Source organism: Aspergillus niger, assembly GCF_000002855.4.
Source record: "Aspergillus niger supercontig An01".
NCBI lineage: Eukaryota > Fungi > Ascomycota > Eurotiomycetes > Eurotiales > Aspergillaceae > Aspergillus > Aspergillus niger.
In genome coordinates, this window is record NT_166518.1 from 382,726 (window position 1) to 402,243 (window position 19,518).

General features: G+C 48.2%; 9 protein-coding genes across 9 annotated transcripts, besides 1 other annotated feature; 3 read left to right on the forward strand and 6 right to left on the reverse strand.

The window, feature by feature from the left end:
- The first annotated feature begins 1,060 nt into the window (after positions 1-1,060).
- Positions 1,061-1,141: a sequence feature (Short protein (An01g01610, CAK43532.1) was converted to a misc_feature.).
- Positions 1,142-3,321: 2,180 nt separating this feature from the next.
- An01g01620 (uncharacterized protein) lies at positions 3,322-4,374 on the forward strand (the record flags this gene model as incomplete). The annotated part of the gene is made up of 1 exon (XM_001388564.1): positions 3,322-4,374. The coding sequence occupies one exon, from the start codon at positions 3,322-3,324 to the stop codon at positions 4,372-4,374; it is 1,053 nt and encodes a 350-aa protein (XP_001388601.1).
- Positions 4,375-5,152: 778 nt separating this feature from the next.
- On the reverse strand, positions 5,153-5,824 carry An01g01630 (uncharacterized protein; the record flags this gene model as incomplete). Its single annotated transcript, XM_059745993.1, has 2 exons — positions 5,153-5,490; positions 5,662-5,824. 2 exons carry the CDS (start codon positions 5,822-5,824, stop codon positions 5,153-5,155), a joined length of 501 nt encoding a protein of 166 aa, XP_059603072.1.
- Positions 5,825-6,663: 839 nt separating this feature from the next.
- An01g01640 (uncharacterized protein) lies at positions 6,664-7,704 on the reverse strand (the record flags this gene model as incomplete). Its single annotated transcript, XM_001388566.3, has 1 exon — positions 6,664-7,704. The coding sequence occupies one exon, from the start codon at positions 7,702-7,704 to the stop codon at positions 6,664-6,666; it is 1,041 nt and encodes a 346-aa protein (XP_001388603.3).
- A 788-nt stretch (positions 7,705-8,492) lies between these two features.
- On the reverse strand, positions 8,493-9,548 carry An01g01650 (uncharacterized protein; the record flags this gene model as incomplete). Its single annotated transcript, XM_059746009.1, has 2 exons — positions 8,493-8,518; positions 8,753-9,548. 2 exons carry the CDS (start codon positions 9,546-9,548, stop codon positions 8,493-8,495), a joined length of 822 nt encoding a protein of 273 aa, XP_059603073.1.
- A 787-nt stretch (positions 9,549-10,335) lies between these two features.
- On the reverse strand, positions 10,336-10,849 carry An01g01660 (uncharacterized protein; the record flags this gene model as incomplete). Its single annotated transcript, XM_059746016.1, has 2 exons — positions 10,336-10,663; positions 10,758-10,849. 2 exons carry the CDS (start codon positions 10,847-10,849, stop codon positions 10,336-10,338), a joined length of 420 nt encoding a protein of 139 aa, XP_059603074.1.
- A 1,300-nt stretch (positions 10,850-12,149) lies between these two features.
- Positions 12,150-13,840, reverse strand: An01g01670 (uncharacterized protein; the record flags this gene model as incomplete). Its single annotated transcript, XM_059746021.1, has 2 exons — positions 12,150-12,667; positions 12,730-13,840. 2 exons carry the CDS (start codon positions 13,838-13,840, stop codon positions 12,150-12,152), a joined length of 1,629 nt encoding a protein of 542 aa, XP_059603075.1.
- A 1,223-nt stretch (positions 13,841-15,063) lies between these two features.
- Positions 15,064-15,857, forward strand: An01g01680 (uncharacterized protein; the record flags this gene model as incomplete). The annotated part of the gene is made up of 3 exons (XM_059746029.1): positions 15,064-15,440; positions 15,552-15,697; positions 15,772-15,857. 3 exons carry the CDS (start codon positions 15,064-15,066, stop codon positions 15,855-15,857), a joined length of 609 nt encoding a protein of 202 aa, XP_059603076.1.
- Positions 15,858-16,298: 441 nt separating this feature from the next.
- Positions 16,299-17,342, reverse strand: An01g01690 (uncharacterized protein; the record flags this gene model as incomplete). The annotated part of the gene is made up of 5 exons (XM_059746035.1): positions 16,299-16,325; positions 16,392-16,445; positions 16,642-16,698; positions 16,939-17,015; positions 17,060-17,342. The coding sequence occupies 5 exons, from the start codon at positions 17,340-17,342 to the stop codon at positions 16,299-16,301; spliced, it is 498 nt and encodes a 165-aa protein (XP_059603077.1).
- A 733-nt stretch (positions 17,343-18,075) lies between these two features.
- On the forward strand, positions 18,076-18,591 carry An01g01700 (hypothetical protein; the record flags this gene model as incomplete). Its single annotated transcript, XM_059746043.1, has 2 exons — positions 18,076-18,178; positions 18,227-18,591. The coding sequence occupies 2 exons, from the start codon at positions 18,076-18,078 to the stop codon at positions 18,589-18,591; spliced, it is 468 nt and encodes a 155-aa protein (XP_059603078.1).
- Between the last annotated feature and the right edge of the window lie 927 nt (positions 18,592-19,518).

The window sequence follows — 19,518 nt, forward strand, 5'->3', positions numbered from 1 at the left end:
GACTTCTCCTTCGTGACTTGAGAAGAAAAAGAAACGAGAGCGCACCGTCCTCTCCGTCCTCGTAAGCTGCAATAGACCTCATTATGTCAGTGGGGGCAGGTGCACCACGGATGCCTGGCCTCTATTCTGATGACTGCGAAGTTGGCGTCCAGCTGAATTGTGATACGTGCGCAAGGTGCCTCATGGTGGGTAAGCAGTACGAATCGAAATCTGTAGCGTCAACTGTGTGAGTACCCTGCTATCCGGATTTGGAGTTCGACCTCGCCAATCTCGAGGCCGAAAACTCTTACCTGCACTAGTCAAAAGCGGCGAGGAATTGTTGGTCACTAAGAGACCAGACACACCGGGGCACTTCGGAGCGTTTCAGGCCGCCAGAGAGAGTAGGAAAAGGAGACAGAGCAGAATGAGGACCTTGAGTGACCGGGAAGACACGTGAGTGCCACCAAGGTGCTCATGCTCTCAAGGTGCTCATTCTCTCTCCATTTTATAAGTATTCTGACTCTCAACTCCCGCACAATGTTTCCTCTCGATCTTTCCCTTCCTTTCGGTCATGAATGTTGGTCTTCTCTCACCTGGCAGGGTGTCCAAGATGACAGGGATGAAGGAGGTTGATCATCATTCACCAACCCGTGATTAGAATCCACTCCAGGCGACGGCTGCTGACATTTAGCGTCTTTTCTGGTCAGGCCTATGGTGGGGAAACAAGGTCAGGCAACGCTATCTCACTAACCAAGGTTTAACCGTGCTACGAGAGTTGTTGCAGCTGTTATGTAACTCGCCATTCAGCTGCCTCACCCCACAGCCGACTCGAGCCAGATGAGGGGCTGCACCGTCATGCTTGGTGCAGCGTGGGATGGTCATAACGCGCGGATAGCGCAGAGAAATGGCACGATGGATGAAACTGGTTGCTCTGGAAGGACATAAATAGGCCGTCGTGCCTCTGTTGCTCGATCTTTTCTCATCAACACAACTCAAGTTCTCAAGTTCTCAAGCGAAAGCAAAACCAATCTCAAACTACATTAGTACATCTTTCACCGGTTCCATACCAACTTTTGCCAAAATGTCTCCCTGCTCCTGCAACTGCTGCTCTGGCAACTGCTCCAGCTGCTCCTGCTCCTCTTGCAGCGTGAGTAACCCGTAATTTGGAGCCACCCGGTTCTGTAAACCAGAGGAAACTGACTCAATCGTGATTAGCATTAAATGCTGTCGATGCTCACTTCCCGGCCATGACCTTACAACCGCCCCTCAGCCATCTCTGCCGATACCACCAATTTCAGGCTGCGTCTCTGGCTTGAAGGCAACATTCTAAGGATATTGGGATGGTGAATTTGGAAATTTGGGTGCGCAAGTGGGAGTGATTTGGATGCCTTGATGATATGGATTCATGATTTTAGTTGTCTTTTCTATCATGTCACCTACACTTAAGCCTCAGGTGTACCAAATCTAATGGAAAAGACTTAATTGGAGGATACAATTGATCCGCAGTAAATAGGTTAAACATATATAGAGTTATTATAACCGCAACGGCATCAAGCACCTGCAGACCCGATGCAGATGCACGTGTCGAATGCATGTAGTGAAACGTTAGACAGAACTCCACAGGGTTGATACCAGTCGCGTTCACTAACTCGACCTCCACTAGAGAAGGGTTCGAGATAATCGCGGGAAGAGCCGTAAGAGACACTGAGCTCGTTTGCTGTGTGCAGCATGAGATGCATCATCCACATGCTGGCGGCGGATTCCGCATCGGAGCTTTCCCCGATAGGAAGCATCCAACGTGACTCAATTGGCAGGACCCACAAATAGCCAAAGAGATTTCAAGTATTATAGACTTTGGAGGACTGAAACAGGGGTCTCAACTGTGTGGACCTTTACAGCATGCATCTGCCGACGGAGAGCTCGGTTAAGCTAGATTATGACTGCATCATCGCAGTGCGATATGGGGCCAAGACGCAAGGGGGTTTTGACAGCGTCACGTACTGCACACTGCAAAAGACTCTTTTTATAATCGCGTGTTATGTATCTCGTATTGTTCCTGTCCCTGTCCATGTATGTGGTCTTGATCCCCTTGAGTGATGGCGGCAATGCTGAAGGTAGGAGGTACTACTATCAGTCACTCACAAGTTACCAGCCTGGTGTACCGACAAGGATCGGGTTAAGCAAGAAGGCAAACTTCAGGATTAGTGTAAGAGATGGGGCTAGAGACTTAGCGAGGTCTAGTTCACGAGGGCGAATAGAGCTAAGAGGAAAGTGTGTAGGAGACTGACAGCCATCGGCCACTGTTTCGCTTGGGTTTAACAGCGCCAACTTCGGATTTGTTTCCTGATCAGTTCGATCAACTGTGGCGTTTTCTAGGTTTGTATTAGCCGCTGCCGAGTGGTCCCCTATGAAGTAGGGAATGATCAAATCTTCCTGAAGGCGTTCCTTATCCATCTAAGACAACCGTGAATAGAAGGCTTGCGATTGGGTTAAGAAGATGGTGGACTGGTGTGAGTACCTGCTTGGTCGCCGAGAAGTAAGCAAATACCTCACAGCATCCGTCGGGGAACATCCGATATCACGGCTGAATCTGGGTTTGGGCAGCAGGGGCACACCAACCAGGCTATGCACGCAGCAGAGAGGGGGCGGACAATGGATCGGGCCAACCGGTGGTATGCGCGACGAGGGATCCGGTGCCTTAGTGGAGGCCAAAACCATGCTAAATCCAGGCCAGGCCCGGTTGAGGTGGGCTGGGCTTAATCTCTCCGCCGACCATCTTCCTCGCTTCCTCCCCACCCGTATCCACGGCACCTGTCTGACAGCCCATCACCATCACCCTCATCATCATTACCAACGTTCTTTATCCGCTGACTTTCCACCAAGGTCCTACCTGCTCCAATTCCCTCTCCTGATCATTGTTCACAGCGTGGAATCAAATGGTGGTGTGATGGGGGTAAGCTGGTGATGGTCCATACTCGATTTCCTCCCGAAGAAGATACCTGCTCTAGGAGCGACTTTCTTGCATGAGGATGCTGCAGAAGGTGGGATTTTACAAATGAAATTGACTCAGTCATTGGCTGACACTTGCAAAAGCAATGACCAGATAAGTTAAATGAGGAAACGAGTCAGAGGCAGGCTACCTTGTTAGTGTCGGAGACCGGGCCTGTCCACGCTCTCAAGGTCCTCACAAGGTCCTCACCTGGAAAATCTCTGCCACGCACTCCCGTCATATAAGACCGTGACGCAAGGATGTGCCAAACAGAGGAAATGATCAGAGCCATCCAATTCTGCTTTTCCTTATCCTCTTTGATCTGAGTGACATTCATCCTCAATCTTTCCAACATGTCGTTCAATCCTAATGATGTCGACCTCGACACGGCCGACCCAACCGAGATTATTTGCTATCTCAACAAGTCAGAAAATGACTACAACGGCCAGTTGGGTGCCCGCATCTCGGCTATTTTCGTGATCTTTGCCGTTTCAACTGCAGTGACCTTTTTCCCCGTCGTCGCCAAGCGCGTCCCCAGGCTGCATATTCCACTCTACGTCTACCTCTTCGCTCGTTACTTCGGTGCAGGTGTCATCATTGCAACGGCTTTCATCCATCTTCTGGACCCCGCATACTCCGAAATCGGCCCGCAGTCATGCGTCGGAATGACTGGTAACTGGGCCGATTACTCCTGGTGCCCTGCGATCGTCCTGACCTCGCTCATGTGCATCTTCCTCCTTGACTTCGGTGCCGAGCGTTATGTCGAAGTCAAGTATGGCGTCTGCAGAGAGGACCCCGAGCCCATCATGACTAGCGCAGTGGATAACTCGACTGTAGACAAGGAGTCGCCTGGAAACACTAGAAAGGGCGAGGCTGATGTGGAGGAGTTGTCCACCAGTGACACATTGATCGAGAAGTCCTTCAAGCAACAGATTGCCGCGTTCCTCATTCTCGAGTTCGGTGTCATCTTCCACTCCGTCATTATTGGTCTGAACCTGGGAGTCACTGGCGACGAATTCGCGACGCTCTACCCGGTCCTTGTCTTCCACCAGTCCTTCGAAGGTCTGGGTATTGGAGCTCGTATGTCCGCCATCCCCTTCCGTAAGGGCAGCTGGCTGCCGTGGATCCTTTGCAGCTTGTACGGATTGACTACACCCATCTCGATCGCTATTGGTCTCGGTGTCAGAACTACATACAACTCTGGCTCGTACACCGCCAACGTGGTCTCCGGTGTTCTGGATGCCATTTCTGCGGGTATCCTGATTTACACTGGTCTGGTTGAGCTTTTGGCTAGAGACTTCCTCTTCGATCCTCACCGCTCTCAAGACAACAAGCGGTTGGCATTCATGGTTATCACCATGCTCTGGGGTGCTGGTATTATGGCTCTTCTCGGAAAATGGGCTTAAGTTCCATTGGAGATGTTGTTGTGAATACGTGCTGTGTCGCTTCTGTTAAGATTATCCCGCTGGCTCTGATATCCGTTGCTCATGCAACCTCTCTTCTTGCTCATATTCACTCCCATTGCTGTTCGAAATACCCTTTGCCATTCCATTCTCAAGATTTATTTGTCATGTGCACATATGTATGGACGATAATAATTAGCTAGGACAAAATTCTTCACATTGATATATGATTTATCTTCTCCTCACTGTCATCCATGGTGTCCTATTCTGCAGAAACTGAACTGAGATTTTTTCTTCCAGCCAGTTGCTCGTTATATTCATCTGAACGGTACTCGCTTTCAGTTCTCTCACAGAATCTCCAAGCAAAGCGACTACCAAACTACCCTTTTCTTTTCTTTTCTTTTTTTTTCTCGACTCATATTATTGGATCCAACGTATGTGGTAAGACGTAGCGCTAAAACGCGAGGTCTTTGTTCAGAAGCACGTGTCGTCTTAGCTGTCCGCTGAACTAGCCTAGTCATTGCCTATCAACTAACCCAGAGTACCGAGACCGTTTGTCGCAACGCGTCGTATCCTCAAACCAACATATTGAATTGCAATACCCGAGTCATAATCTAAACAGCTCAACTGTGTCAGGTCTTCCTGCAGGTGAGTCAACTGATCTAGCAATCTCCGCTCTCTTCACATTGACTAACTACTATTACCCTGCTAGTTAGAACCCCTAATCGCACAGCACCCTTCGAGCCACACCCCCCATCCTCACCGATAACGGTCCTCCAATCTAACTAGAAGGCGCCGTATCCTTAACAGTCGGATAATAATACCCACTCTCATCCAAGCTCGACGTGTCCCAGTACACCTGATAAACATCGGAGACATTGGTCTCCTTGAGACGGAAAACATCGCTCAACTCGCCCGATGACTCCTCCCACATGAGATAAGAGCCATAGAAGATGAAGTCATCAGTGACGGCATCTGAAGGCGTATCGATTCCGTTGCCGGTGAAGCCAACAGGCAGGATCTCGTCAGCTGTGGGACGGATATAGAACAGGGTGTCAGAGTCGAGGGTGACGCCGTCGGTGGTGGCGGTGGTGATGAGTTCGGTGTCGGTGATGACGACTGCAGACATGGTTAGTAAGATCGTTCTTTGTATGTGATTGAAGGGAATGCTGACAGGTGACGTCGGTGGTGACGGATCCATAGGGCCAGAGAGATGAGTCGCCGGCGTAGGCGAGACCTGATGCGAATGTCAGCGGTTAGTTTACGAAATGACTCGAGAAGGAGATGTACCGTCAGAATAGAAGAACTTGAGTCCTGAAGCGGCGACACCCCAGGCATACAGACTGAAAGATCCGCTGGGGTTGCGCTTCTCAAGATTAGATTCGATCTCTGCAGACGGAGCGGCAAGAGCACCAGCGGCCAGAGCCAAGGCGGAGATAACAGACGACTTCATGGTGAGTAAGAATGATCGCTTGAGTACTGAGAAGCTAATGAGGAAACTAGATACTTTCTTGACTAGAGAACAGTCCTGCTTTTATATCTTCAGTCCTCGATGGAGCTTTCTTCACCCAACTGCATAAGCCCCACTACGCAACATGATTGCCTAAGCTTAAGTTCCTTAGGGATTTGGGGTCCAAAAACAAACCAATGACCGACTTAAGATCAATATCCTGCTGTCTTCAGCCTCGTATAGACTACAGGCGTACGTATGCAGACCAACTGTATACGGGATAGTGGCGACTAGCGCTGGGACTCCCGGCTTGGCCTCAAGAGTCCTCGGAGGGATATGGACTCAGCTACATACGCTTAGGTGACATTCCATGCCTTGAAGATATGTCATGCAGCTGATCATACGACATAATTTTACTCCCCGGATGTTCATGTCGGTTAGTATTTGAGCCAGCACCGACTGGCCTGGGTGAAATCATCGATTGTGGATGAAGCGTTACGAAACAAGAACGAATAGCTTCACCCCACTACGGTTCTCTTCAATCCTTCGATGAGGCGAAAAGTGGAGAATCTAACAAATATGCTCACTTATAAATCCTTATCTAATCGTGCGAACCAAGATTAGCATTGAAACCGAAACAGAAGCCTAGGTCGCGGCTCAAGCTCGGAAATCCCGAGATTCTACAAACAAATCAATATTGCTATTCCTCAATAACAAGCAAATCGAGCCTTCTCTATCCCATACAACAAACACACAGCACTCAGATCCCAAATGATATCATTAAGCTCTATTCATCAATTGTCGTAGACACCATCTCTATCATCCAATACACACAATCAAATTTACTCCGGAACCCCCCTCAAACTAAGCACCGTATCCCTCACACTCTCCCTCAACTCGCGATAAACCAACCCCAAATCCCTAACCGACGCCCCATTATCAAACCCATACTTCGGTCCTCCCTCAGGATACTCCCCATCCCTCAACGCCTCACCCACCGGCAACCCCCCCTTAACCTCCGGAAACTCCTCCCCAATGACCTCCACAATCTCCCTATTACAAAACCCTCCAGAAGTCAAAAAATACCTCTTCCCATCCGTCTCCCCCCCCTTCTCCAACGCCACCGCATGCGCCATCGCCGCATCCCTAACATCCACCCAAAACGCACTCCCAGTAGGAGGACACTTCTCCCTAAACCTACCCGCCACGAAATCCCTAATCCTCGTATTCGACGTATTCACCTCCCCCAGATTCCTCAACGACCCTGGCACCACAGGCCCAAATATCAACGAAGGATTCATAACAGTCAACCCGAACGACGGCTTCTCCCTCTCCATAAACCCCCACGCTTCCCGCTCCGCAAGCGCCTTACTCGTCCGATACCCTGCCTGCCCCTGCGCATTCGCAGGACTAACCGCCTCTTCCCACGTAACATTATTCCAGTCACTCTCGGAGTACTTGCTTCCAGCAGGTTTACTGGGATTCCACATCGCCGCGAACGACGAGGTAATCACGACTTTCTTGACAGTGGGCGCATATTTATGCACTGAGCGGAGAATCCCAATCGTGCCGTTGACAGCCGGGTCGAGCATGTCCTTTTTGATGTTGTCGATGCTGTAGTGGAAGGGGCTCGCGGTGTGGATTACCCCTGTTAGAGGGGGATTATTGACCACGGCGGAGTCGAAAGCAGAGAGGAGGGAGATGTCGGGTACGATTTTGATGGTGAGCCGGTGTGAAGGAATATCTGGACGGAGGGATCGGAGCTGGGAGGCCTTTTCTGCGCTGCGGACTGTTGTGATTACGTTGTGGCCGCGCGAGAGAAGCACGTCGATTAGAGTATTGGCGAGGAAGCCGGTGCCGCCAGTGATGAGGATTTGGGACATTTTGTTGACTTTATTAGTAGACTGGATGGTTGAGATGGTTAGTGTTTGGTATGATGAGGAGGAGTTGGATGGGCTAAGAGGATATATTTATACTGCTATAAGGTTCTCTGATTTTGAAAGCAGGGTTTAATTATCAGTAAGCACATACTAAGTAGTAGTAATCCCCTGATAACACCGATATTATCACCGCATAGCTCCGATCGGGGAGTTTAGCGGGTGGGGATTATGCTAAGCTCCGTGTCCGGGTATATTATTACTAAGACTGCCGCAAGGATGGGGTCTAGATGCGTATGTATGTTAATCAGCTGTGCGGAATTGGAATCCTTCGCGCTTGATGGATTGGTGTAACGGACTTAGGAGTTTATCGAGGGATTTATGGGGCGGGGTTGATCGTGCTGTTTGAGGGAATTTCTGGTTTCGGATGGTGTACCATGGAGGGGTTAGGGAATGACATCATGGATCGGGTCTAGATTACTTAGATCGGGGGTTTATGCTTATTAGTTGGAGTTTAGTCGAGGTACTTGCTTTGGAAGATTGTTGCTTGTTTGATGAGGTGTCGTCGGGGTTTGGTCTCTATTTGGGATTATAGGCATTTATGTGATGAGATTAGTTTTACGTTGTCCCGGGTTTAGATGTCAGCTGTTCGTGGATGATCAGTTTTACGAGTGGTTGTTACTAGTTTGTCTTTGATGATGAATGCAGATCGTAGATACTCTACCCTGTACTACTTGAGGTACGAAATGATTCATCGAATCGCATCCCTGGCTCGGAAGACGGCCCGACCCGAGTCATGGAGCACAGTATACAGTGGGTTCTATAGACTCAGGGTTCTCAGGTACGAAATGTGAGATGAATGTAGTTATGGATATCATAGTCATACGCAATAACAAACAAACGCATCATCTCCTAACAGCCCTCACAATCCTCATCTCAAACCTCGTCCTATTATTCTTCTGCAACACCTTCCCCATCCGCTCACACCAATACACCATCCTCTCATGCACCTCATCGCTCTCAACCCTCGCTCCCCCCGTTTCCACAAACTTACTCTCCATCCACTGCCAAACAAACGCCCTCTTGGACACCCACTCCAAATCCCACCACTTCTGCACTCCACCCTCCATCCACTTCGGCTGCTCCCCCACAACAAGATGAATCAGTCCCAAGATCGAAAATAAGTCCATGATTTCCTCCAGAAGCGTCTCATCCTTCAACCAGATAACCTCCTCACTCACCACCGCCAACGGCAACGAAAATACCACTCTCGCCGCCTTGCCATTCATATCGGGCTGCTCGAGACGGTCCCCTGCCCCGAGGATCAAATCCACGATGTTGTTCGGGACGAGGTAGAGAAGGTCGCAGTCTATGTCGAATTGGCGGGAGAAGGGGGGTATATCTTCGCTACTATCATCATCATTGTACATCTGATCTTGGATCTGCTTTTCACTGAGGCAGTTTCTTCGTGGAGCAGTCACATTTGACGCCCATTTCTGCGCAATGGCTCGGGATTCGCTGTTCACGTGTAGTAGGGGAGTATGGATCTGTACACGGTCCAGTAGACCCATGTCGAATATTATTTCGTAGTTGCCATTGGGGTCGTTGACTTGTCCCAATTCCCCGGTGTAGGGGATGGGTTTGGCGACCCAGCAGCCTTTTCTATGGGGGAGTAAGGCGGAGGGAGGGTGGGAGGGTTCTGGAAGGGCGAATTGCCAGATCTGGTGTCGGAGTTCGGCGGGGAGGAAGGAGAAGAGAGGGAATGTTTTTGCTGCGTTGGCTGTTGTTTGTTTTCTTTTGGGAGAGCTGTATGGGGTCGGGTCGGGTGAATTAATGGAAATGTTCGACATTTTTGTAGACTGGGTTGTGTAGAAGCAGTGTCGATCCATTCTAGGATGGAATTCCACACTGTGGAGAGGCGATCTGAGGATAATAAACAAGGGAAAGCTGTCAAGGCTGACTGATGGGCTACCTTTGTCACTGGGGGTGAAACTGCGCCACGGCCCCTCGCATGTGACTAGCCGGTCGCAAGGTTGCCCGCTGATAAGCTTTGAGATGGAAATTGACAGCGATGGAAATGTGAGCTTGTTGTCGCTGTGATAACTTTGTTAGACGTTTTTGATGATTGAAGTCAGATTGGCGAGGTAATTGGCATGCCTAATGGCTTCTTTGAGTAAGGAGGAACATACGCGACCGTTGTAAGCGTGCACCAGTGAATCCGACCGACCGGAGCTTTAACTGAGGCGCTCTCTACTTATCAGGAGATTTCTTTCGGAAATAGGAGAGAGCCATGAAAAGTTTATCACACGAATGTTTGGTTTTACTAAGCACCGAGCTCAGTGAGCGACGTGATCAGAAGGGTATGAAGATTTGATGAAATGACCTAGGTCAGGGACAACAAGCGCTAAAAAATTCAAGAGCCAGCTCGGAGCAATGCAGATCATGACAGCGTGATTGAATGGAAACAAATAGCACAAACGTGACTTGCACGTTTCACATCTCAGATGTGTATGAGGGAATCTATGATGTGAACAAAGGAAACAACAGCCAGCTAAAGAAAATATCAAAGTCATGAAAAAGAGACGTAAAAGAGAGGAAAAGAGAGGAAGCAATAGAAGCATTGGGCACCAGCCCTGGCTATACTGTGGGATCAACATGCACGCCCAAGCATAGGTCAATGAATGATGCTGAATAGTGTGGATATAGATCAGGTTGGCATAGGACAGGCGGTAGAGGGAACTTGTAGTCGGTCTTTGCTACTATACAATCAGGCCAGTTAGCCATGCAATGTCTCCAAAACTCAAGGGCAGGGAGTATTGTACCTTGAAAATTCGTTCTTGCTTCGCGCAGTGCACTCATGGCACTGAACAGATGCCTTTCTGCCTCTTCTATGTGAGAGTGGATAACTGTTACGTCGTAGGCGTTTCGATAGTTTGCGAGGACGTGGATTCTCGCCTTGGCTGAGCTGCATGAACCAGATACGTTAGCATGATTGCAAGTAAGACTGTCTTGATCGCGACTGGTGTCACCAGAGCCAGAGGAGATGGGTTAGGAATTACCTAAGAGCAGCCTCCCCCCACTCAATGGCCAACTGTATAGACCTCACATGCTGATCAGGGGTGGCCTCAATTGTCAACAGCGGTTCGTTCATGTAGATTGCCTTTCTCTGGATAAAGATCTTGTCAAGGTATTTATAATGCTCATAAGCATCGGTGAGCTCCCCCGACCAAGGACATTGTTTGCGGTAGGTTATAGGATCTATAGTGTCGAACCATTGACGGAGTAATGCAATTGTCTTATGATTATCGCGAATTTATATTTCATATGTCGAAGAGTCCACGGACAGGACCAAGGAACGTATGAATAGCTCCTGGTGTGGCGACCGAAAGCTGACCCCGCACACAATTTTGACCTCAATGTAGGCCGTTTGGCTATGTAATTCATGTGTTCTGGCGGTGAGGGGAGATTCGCTGATAGAGGGGTAGTTAACTCTTGAATAAATACGGACTATGAAGGGCTGTGGATGCGTAGAGGGTGTTATGGGAGTTGGTTGCGTTCCTGCGCAGCTAGCATTAAGAATTTGAATGAGGAGAAGAATGTGGACAGAGCAGGTACCTCTCAGTCTGTTTTAAAGGGAGCTCCAGCTTGTGCTCCTGGCGTCTACAGGGGTGTTACCCCGCATCTTCGGTGTTGCTTATGTCACCCCATGATGCGCCGGGGAACGTCATGCGACCAGTAAATGATCCATTCCACTGTTCTGCACGGCCAAGATAGTCAATTACTAGCAGTCCTTCAGGACACTTTAGTAAAGATTTCTCGTGAACATGCCGATGGTTGAAGAATCAAGGATTTGTCATTTCACATTAGAAGCGAAAGAGTATTTGACGTAGTCCCATGAATGATGGATCTTGTGCTCCCGTTGGGTGCTACTTCCGCCCGATGATCGACAATCAGGCACAACAAAGCGGCAGTTGCACCGATGCAAGTAGCACAGCCAGGCTGTCCAATCTAGTGAGAATTTGAGTATACATTCGTGGTTTTCCAGTGCTTTTATTGTCGCTACGTCCACCTGTTGTGTCACCCCAATCAAAGATCAGCTTGCCTGATGATCGCTAATTACCCGCATACTACCGTCGGTCGGCATCCAGATCCTGCATTTCTCTATTCGTCTTATCCAAGCAGCACACAGTGACATTAGGCTGAATAGTGGTATTACAATGAACCAAGTAGTCAGACTGTTGGTTGACCCAGAAGTATAGAAAGAGTTGTTGCTCGGCCTCCTCATCACACATGGATCGAAACCATCGCCGTGCGCTTACTAGTATACTCTAGTGTCTACTTTCTGCTTAGAGGATCCGCATCGGAGGTTCGGCTTCATTGCTAATTCTCAGGTCTAATTTGAATACTTCAGTGATTAATGATATAAAAGCAGAAAAGCGCCTCGCATAAACTTATAAAAATTCTCTTTGGTCTCTTGGATCCTGATCTTCATCCCAGAACGAACTAACAAACTGCCTTAGCAATACTTCCTTTGCACCAGTGCGCTCTAACCGGGCCGCATCCCACATAACGTACCCCCACTTGGGAATCTCATCGGGTATATAGTTTCCAAACATATTGCTGTACGTTCCTTTCCATAATAGCGTCCATGCCAATGGCGGGTACGCTCCGTCCGACTCGTCTACCTTGTCCCCCCTGAATGGCAATGGCTCTCTCCGCTCCTCCCTCTCATCTCGCTCAGAAGGTGCCACAATACGGCGATCGTCCTGTGTTAAGTAATCGAGCGCGCCAAGGCCGGATGCACATATAAACGTTGATGTGCGAAGAATCAAGCTCTCCTCCATTATAGCAACTAGACGTGAGTGGTCCTGAATCTCGAAGAAGATCTTTTGGAGATGATCGAGACCTTGTGTTATAAGCCCAATAAGATAAGAGTCTTCGTAGTCTATCATGGGTTGCCCGCGGTTAGCTAACATCTAGTATCAGGTCACAAAATTACGTAGCCGCAAAGTTGCACATCCAGGGGCTTACTCTTAATATCAAATGCTCCCCGCGGAGTGGGCGGTCGATTCTGGTCAGCAAACTTCGGGTTAGTTTCATGGAAATCCCAGGTGACAGACTTTAGGACTTCCAGGCCCTTGATTTGTGCAAAGACATTGACGCAGTTTATCTCCTCCAATTCCCAAGGCTCATACAAACTCTCTAGCATCATCAGCACTTCGTGAGACTCGAACTTGATCCATGGTTCGAAAATATCAATTTTATCCGTGTGCTTATGTGGACCTGTACCCAATAGGTTGCAGAATAACTGGAAGCGGTACAGAGCGCGGATTATTCTGTGTTCTTCAGTGATACTCGGAGGCTCATTGATCTTAGCATGTGATGTTTCAGGCTCTTTTGCCAGATTGCTCAATGCCCACTCTGAATAGTGCCGCGCAAAGGGCTTTAAGACAAAGCGGTAAAAGGTCACCATGTCTATGGTGTCATTCAATGTGAAAGCTTTTATTTGAGTGGCGTCAGGGGGCGGGGCGCGCTTCTTTCGGAGAGACTGAACGAAACTCGAAATAGTGTCCATGCTGCGCGCCCGTCTGAAGCTCAGCGAGCTGGTCTCCTGAACAGCGCAGGCATCAATAAACATGTTTCCTAGAGTGATCTTCAGGCATGCGAAGAGGAGACGCTTGCGATCGAGAAGATACTGGTCATGATAGACGGGAGATGCTCGAACCAGCGCTTCGAGCCCTTCCAAGTCCAGTAAATCAAGAATTTGTACTCTCAGCTCTGCTGGGAGGGTTTCAAGGTGTATATGTGAGTCCGAATGGCAGGTGTCTTTTGTGAATTGGCTTTCGCGTAAGTCCGAGAAGTTTGAGCTATTCGTCGTTGGGCTCTCGGGCAAGTCCGAAAGGTTTGAGTCATCCGTCAGTATGCTTTCAGAAAAGTCCGAGAGTTTTGTATCATCTGTCAGTATGCTTCCAGACAAGCCTGAGTGTTCTGAGCTATCTGCCAGTAGGATTCCCCACAGGTTCGCGGGGTTCGAGTGATCTGCCGATAAGCTTTGAGATTCAGCTGAAAGGTTCGAGCCATCCGTCGTTGAGACTTCGGGGATGACTTCGTCGATAGCAGCTAATTCCGTAACAGAAGTCATGGTGAAAGAAGCCAGCAAAGGCTAAGGAAAAGTAAAAGAGTTTTTTGGTGTCTCAGGTGATTGCAAGGTAGGAGTCCGAGAGTAAAGAGGTAATAGAGTCATTGACAGACAGCCTGCTCTTAAGGCGCTTAGTTCGATGACATAAGCGCCACCATTAACTGACTAGTTAACTATTAGGAGCAGCTACAATAGTTCCTCGGCCGTTCACCATGACGGGCTAGAACTGTAAAAATTGAATAAACCCTCTGAAGGGCCTATGGATCTATGGTGAAGGAGGGAAGGAACTAACCATAACACTTGCTGTACCTTGACTACTCACTAGGTTAGTAGATACTAAGTGCTCTATCGTTCTACGAATTCACCTCCCCAACGAATTCAAACTGGTATTAACATGACACTCACAGAATGAAAGAGTGGAAAGCATCGGAAGGTATGAAGATATATTTGGATCGCCCGTTAAATCTCCATCAATGAATCTTCCTGGACTAATATACAATTTGCTCTGCTCTATGAACTAAACCAACATAACATCCACATTGTGAGGAAGAATTATTACGCTCGAGATGCCGTATATTAAGCATTAGTGGCGCGAGAACAATGGGTAGGAGTCCACTCCTCGATGCCCATATGCCTGGAATAACAGCCATGTGCCTTAACAACATAACGCAGATATTTCCAGGTTGCTTTACATACCCTGTCTCACTAATAGTCGACACTTATCCAGTATATCTGAGAATACGCCATTTAATGATAGTATATTTCAATTTCAAATTCAGATGTTCCCACCAGGGGCGTCCAGTATGGTTTGGGTACCACTTTTAGATTTAAGGAGCAGCTTTCGCTAATCCAAAATGATTCGGCATCACTGGAATCTTGGTGTTTGTTCATTCTTCTTATTTATAGGGAAAGCTATTGAAACTGAAAATAGGAATTATATGTCCAATTCACTTGTATTCGGAGCCCTCCTCCACTTGCTTGTGTATTCACATACCATGTCACATATACCGCCTTTGAAGACTGATTCAATGTCACTATAACACATTCGCTCTGATACTACTTGCCTTACTCATTGAGCATCTTCCTCATTCGCTCGTATCCAAGCCGTACCATATTTGGCTGCCACGTTTACAAAGACAATACAGGTTGCAAAAGCATATCATTTTTATCCTACCTTTCTTGTCAAACAAGTTTCCATTTATCGTGAACAGTCAGCCGTCTAGATAATGAGGTTGCACTCAAATCCCTCCATCACTGCCAGAGCAGAGTCGGACGAAGAGGCAGAAATTCTCCGGCCTTTAAACAATCTACACAAGATCATCCGAGAGATGTTTCACGAGATAGAATCCCACCACACAACCATTCAATCCCTAAGAGAATGGGCCCAAATGATTGATCCGCTGGCGTTTGCGAAGATGGACCCATGGCCACAGTCCCTTATTTCAGCCTGGGAAGAGTATAAGTTTTTTGTCCAACTCATAAACGCCAAGAAGTTGGCTTTCGTCAATTATCGGAGTGCCGGTGATGAAGATCTTGCAGACACCAGCGATTGGCGGTTCAAACGTGTACATTTGGCAATAGAGTGGGGAAAAGTGGCCCTCAGGTATGATTAAGCGTCTGGCATCTCCTTCCCTTTCTCCCATCTTCTTTTTCACCCTATATATGATATGAGGGTTGGTTATGGCTAACTAACCAATTTTTCGATATCAACCAGTGCGACTGAGGCACGGCTTCATGTTCTTTGTACATACCAAAACGCCTTTGAGAATACCAAGGCTATCGATGGCCATATAGAACAGGCAAATGCGAACTTGAATAGCGCCAGGGACGCCGTGCGCGAGGCAGGGATTAATTACCGTAGTAAGTATGAGGATGAATTTACATTGGAAGAATTCTGGAAGGCGTTTCGGAGGCTAATTCAATGGTGCGACTAGGGTACTGGGCCAATATGGCCCGAGAGCCACCTTGTAAGAAGGGTATTCCTTATGAGGATTACGATGAAGAGTCTAATCCTCATTAGAGGTTGAGCCCGTTGCTCGTGTGAAATTCCCAGCCTACTGACATTGTGCGTTGAAATCCAAGGGTGGGAACCGTCCTAAGTCAGTGGGACGTCAGTCTGCGTGAATCATTGGGGTTTACGAAAGTATCTACGAAGGCCGTCCTAAAAAATGGCATGAATACAGGCAGGGTCTTTATTTGAAGTTGCATTACCTCGCTTATTTTCAGTTCAATGAGCCTAACAAACCACCCAAATTTCATGCTAACTAGACCAATTGGTGCGCCTGGTATGGTAGGCCTGCAAGCTATCTAGAATGGGAAAGCATCGAGTTATCTCGCGTCTTCTTGAAAGTCTGAGATTCTTTCAAGGCAAAGGCTAACTCAGTTTGTAAAGGCGAATACTCACACTATATCCTTCGTCTAATATTGCGACAAGACTGTCGTGGCCTGACAAGTCCGTAGATCACAATCCGTTACCTGTTTTCAAGTTCTACTAATCATAGTCGTAGTCATGTCTCTGGAAGAATCCTCGGAAATATCTATTGACCCATCTTACACTCCCGTGCTCACTTATCTCGGGCATAGCAGCAACACCTGCGAGCTCATTGATCTATAAATTTCAAGAGTATTTCTATGATCTCTTCTTTTCAATATTGTGTTTATGTTTCTGTTCGGTATCTCTCACATTCCTCGCCCCCTCACTCGCTTAATTCGTTCCACTCATGTGCTATATCCCCATGCACCATAAGCTGCGGATTTCCAGCTACACGAAGGGCCACACATTTTAGTATACCACATCAACTCACGGAGCATATGTGAGACGTACAAGGCAGCCCGGATATTCCTGCATTCTCCTGTCGAACCTAGCAAATATAAAGGCTCACATGGACTCTTTTAGGAGCATGGTTAATTGTATGGGATTTAGCAATTTTTGTCCATGCGAAAGCCGTAGGTAGGGGCTAAGCGTGCTGGTGCTGAATTGTGTGTTTGCAAGGCAGTGCGGAAAAACCCTTATGTATTCGCGGAGTGATATATAAGAAATGAATCATATCCGATGAAAGCGAGATACAAGCAGGATGTCAAACTTCATTTAAGGCACATACCAGTGCCTTAAGTCTCTCTTTACACTTCAATCCCGGCACCGGAGGTGACCAAACGACAGAGTCGACGTTTGGATGGGCTATCGACCTTGAAAATGTCTTCTGAGGGTCGCTGTATACACACAGTCGCCCAGTATCCTGATCAACCCTTGGATAAGCCGTTGAAGGCGTCTCATACGAGTTTCGGTAGTGCCACCGAGCATTTCTCTGTCGATCTGGCGCTCATACTCAAAGTAGGCTTCATGAGTCGGGTTTATTATATCAAGATATGTTTTATATCTCCCACATGCGTTGATGAGATCCTGGTGCCAAGGTATCATCTTCCGATATGTTCTCGGATCAATGCCCTCGGCCCATTCATTTAAGGAGGCAACGGTTCCTCCATGCCTTTGTACTTCGTGATACATGGTTTGTATTATGGCATGAAGCTCGTTCAATGGCCATGCCTTTAGGAAGGTGGCACTCCCAAGTGTCGCTTAAATGCAACTTTTCGGGTTGTGTCATCGCCGCCTGTTGACTTGAGTAATTTGTCTGAAGCGGAGCTGCAACAGATTACTTCACGCCTGGATTTTCTTTCACAGCGATGCAGCCACATTGTTCACAATGCTTCTGAGCGGCAACATGCGCCGAATCTAAGGACAGCAGTGCGCAGACCTTGGCATTGAGGGGGATTGGTTGTACGGGAGACAATGTCCCAGACCCTTCTCATGTAACCTGAAAGGCACGATGGACGGATAGTGTATTGCGTAGAAGCCGTTGTATGAGATTCGAGAGATGTAATGAGAACGAAGGGTCAGATGCAATTCGTTACCACTTCAACATCTTGAGTTGACTGACTGCATCTCAATCGGCACACCCAAAGGATAAGTAGTCAGAGTATCTCATTTCTTTCTCGCCTTTCGATACTGCTTCTCCCTGTGATCGAGGACAAGAACAAGACGAGGGATGTGTGGTGATCTCGACGCTGCCGCACCCCAGGATGAGATTGAGGTTGCCTCTGTGCGTCTAATACTTGAAGCCAACGCCCGTATGTGGTAGCAGACAACATAACAGAAGTCTCTTGTGAGTTCTTAAAATCAAGCTGACCATGAGAGGGATGGTCCATTGCATCCAAAGCTTGTATGAGCTGCACGGGTTGTCATGACAGAATCTATCGTGGTGCTTGTGGTGCTTGTGGTGCTCGTTTTGGAGGCGCCCGGGAGCACGATAAGCCCCCAAATCGGCGACATATCTTCTCTGATCTGTACGTAATCCATGTTGTAGAGAACGTGGTTCTTGCTTCCCTTCGCAGATGTGCTTGATCTGTCAACATCTCCACCAGCTTGTCTTGGTCCGTGGTTCGCCTGCCGGGGTGGAGTGGGGGCTGCACGCTATTTCCCACATACGCGGCGGATGGGTTCTCCCCGCTGCTGGCCCTCCGAGGACGTCGGCACCACCAGTCCGTGCGGGTCGAGCTTGGCCCCGGTCTCGGGCAGCTCGCCTGCCGACAGCGCGGTAGATGGGTCTGAGCGATACTTTGGTGCCCTCGCGAAGTACGAGGCTTGGATCAGAATATCTCAATTCCGACCATTGGGACAATTCGGATACCCAATTAGTTTGGTAATTAAACATGCTAGGGAGATGTTTGCTCTGGAGATGGCTCCAGCATATTGGTAAACCGGGCACAGAGTCTGAGTCGTAGGTCGCATACCCCGGACCACCCAGACATCCCTTTGCACCAGACATTGATCTCAAGGAGGACAGATGGCGACAAAATAGCTTTGTGAATGGTACCACACAACGGTCGGAAGAGAATTGGCGTGGTAAGTCTGAAGGCGAGCTTCATGCGGAGGCTTGCTGTGGAATAGATGGTAGTCTTCATATACTAGATATGGAGAGTTCCAATGCCCATCTGTTGCAAGAAATGCGGCCATAAGCCGGCTGGCAGCATCGACAGCAAGGAACTTTGCAAATTATATTTGTTTCGAAGATCACCCACGGATTCGTCGTGAAAGGGAGCGCGGTCTTTGTAACCAACATCGAAAGTGTTTCACATGTCGACAAGCTCTTAGAACTCGTAGAGCGACAAGTCGGTGTCCTGAATTGCAGATTAGCATCGGATGTCATATTGAAGTGGGCGTATGACTGAGCTAAATGAATTTCATAAAGTCAATTGTAAAAGCTAATTTAGGTTTCAGAACTGGTATGTATAGTGGGACGAGCATGTCTCTCCCTTCAATACAGCACAGACTGCGCAAACGTCGGGAATGCTTTCCTTCACATTAGGAGAATAGGTGGCGCAGGAGATGTGGTATTGAGCTGATTGACCCAATGTTAGGTGATACAAGGTGCATCTTTTCTTCACTCCATAGAAGGTCGCACGCGGAAGGTACTCTAACAGAAGAAAGTCCGGCTTGGGATATATGACCTAGCCAATCATGGGATCTTACACTTAGGATGGCAAGTGGAATCCCAGCGAATGCTTTATAGCGATTTCGAAACTGTGTGGAAAAGAAGATAGGCGTGAAGTAGTATGAAGTTACAGAACTCATGATCCGGAGCTTCAAGGCCCTGATGCAGTCTTTCTGCATCTGTTTATCGAAG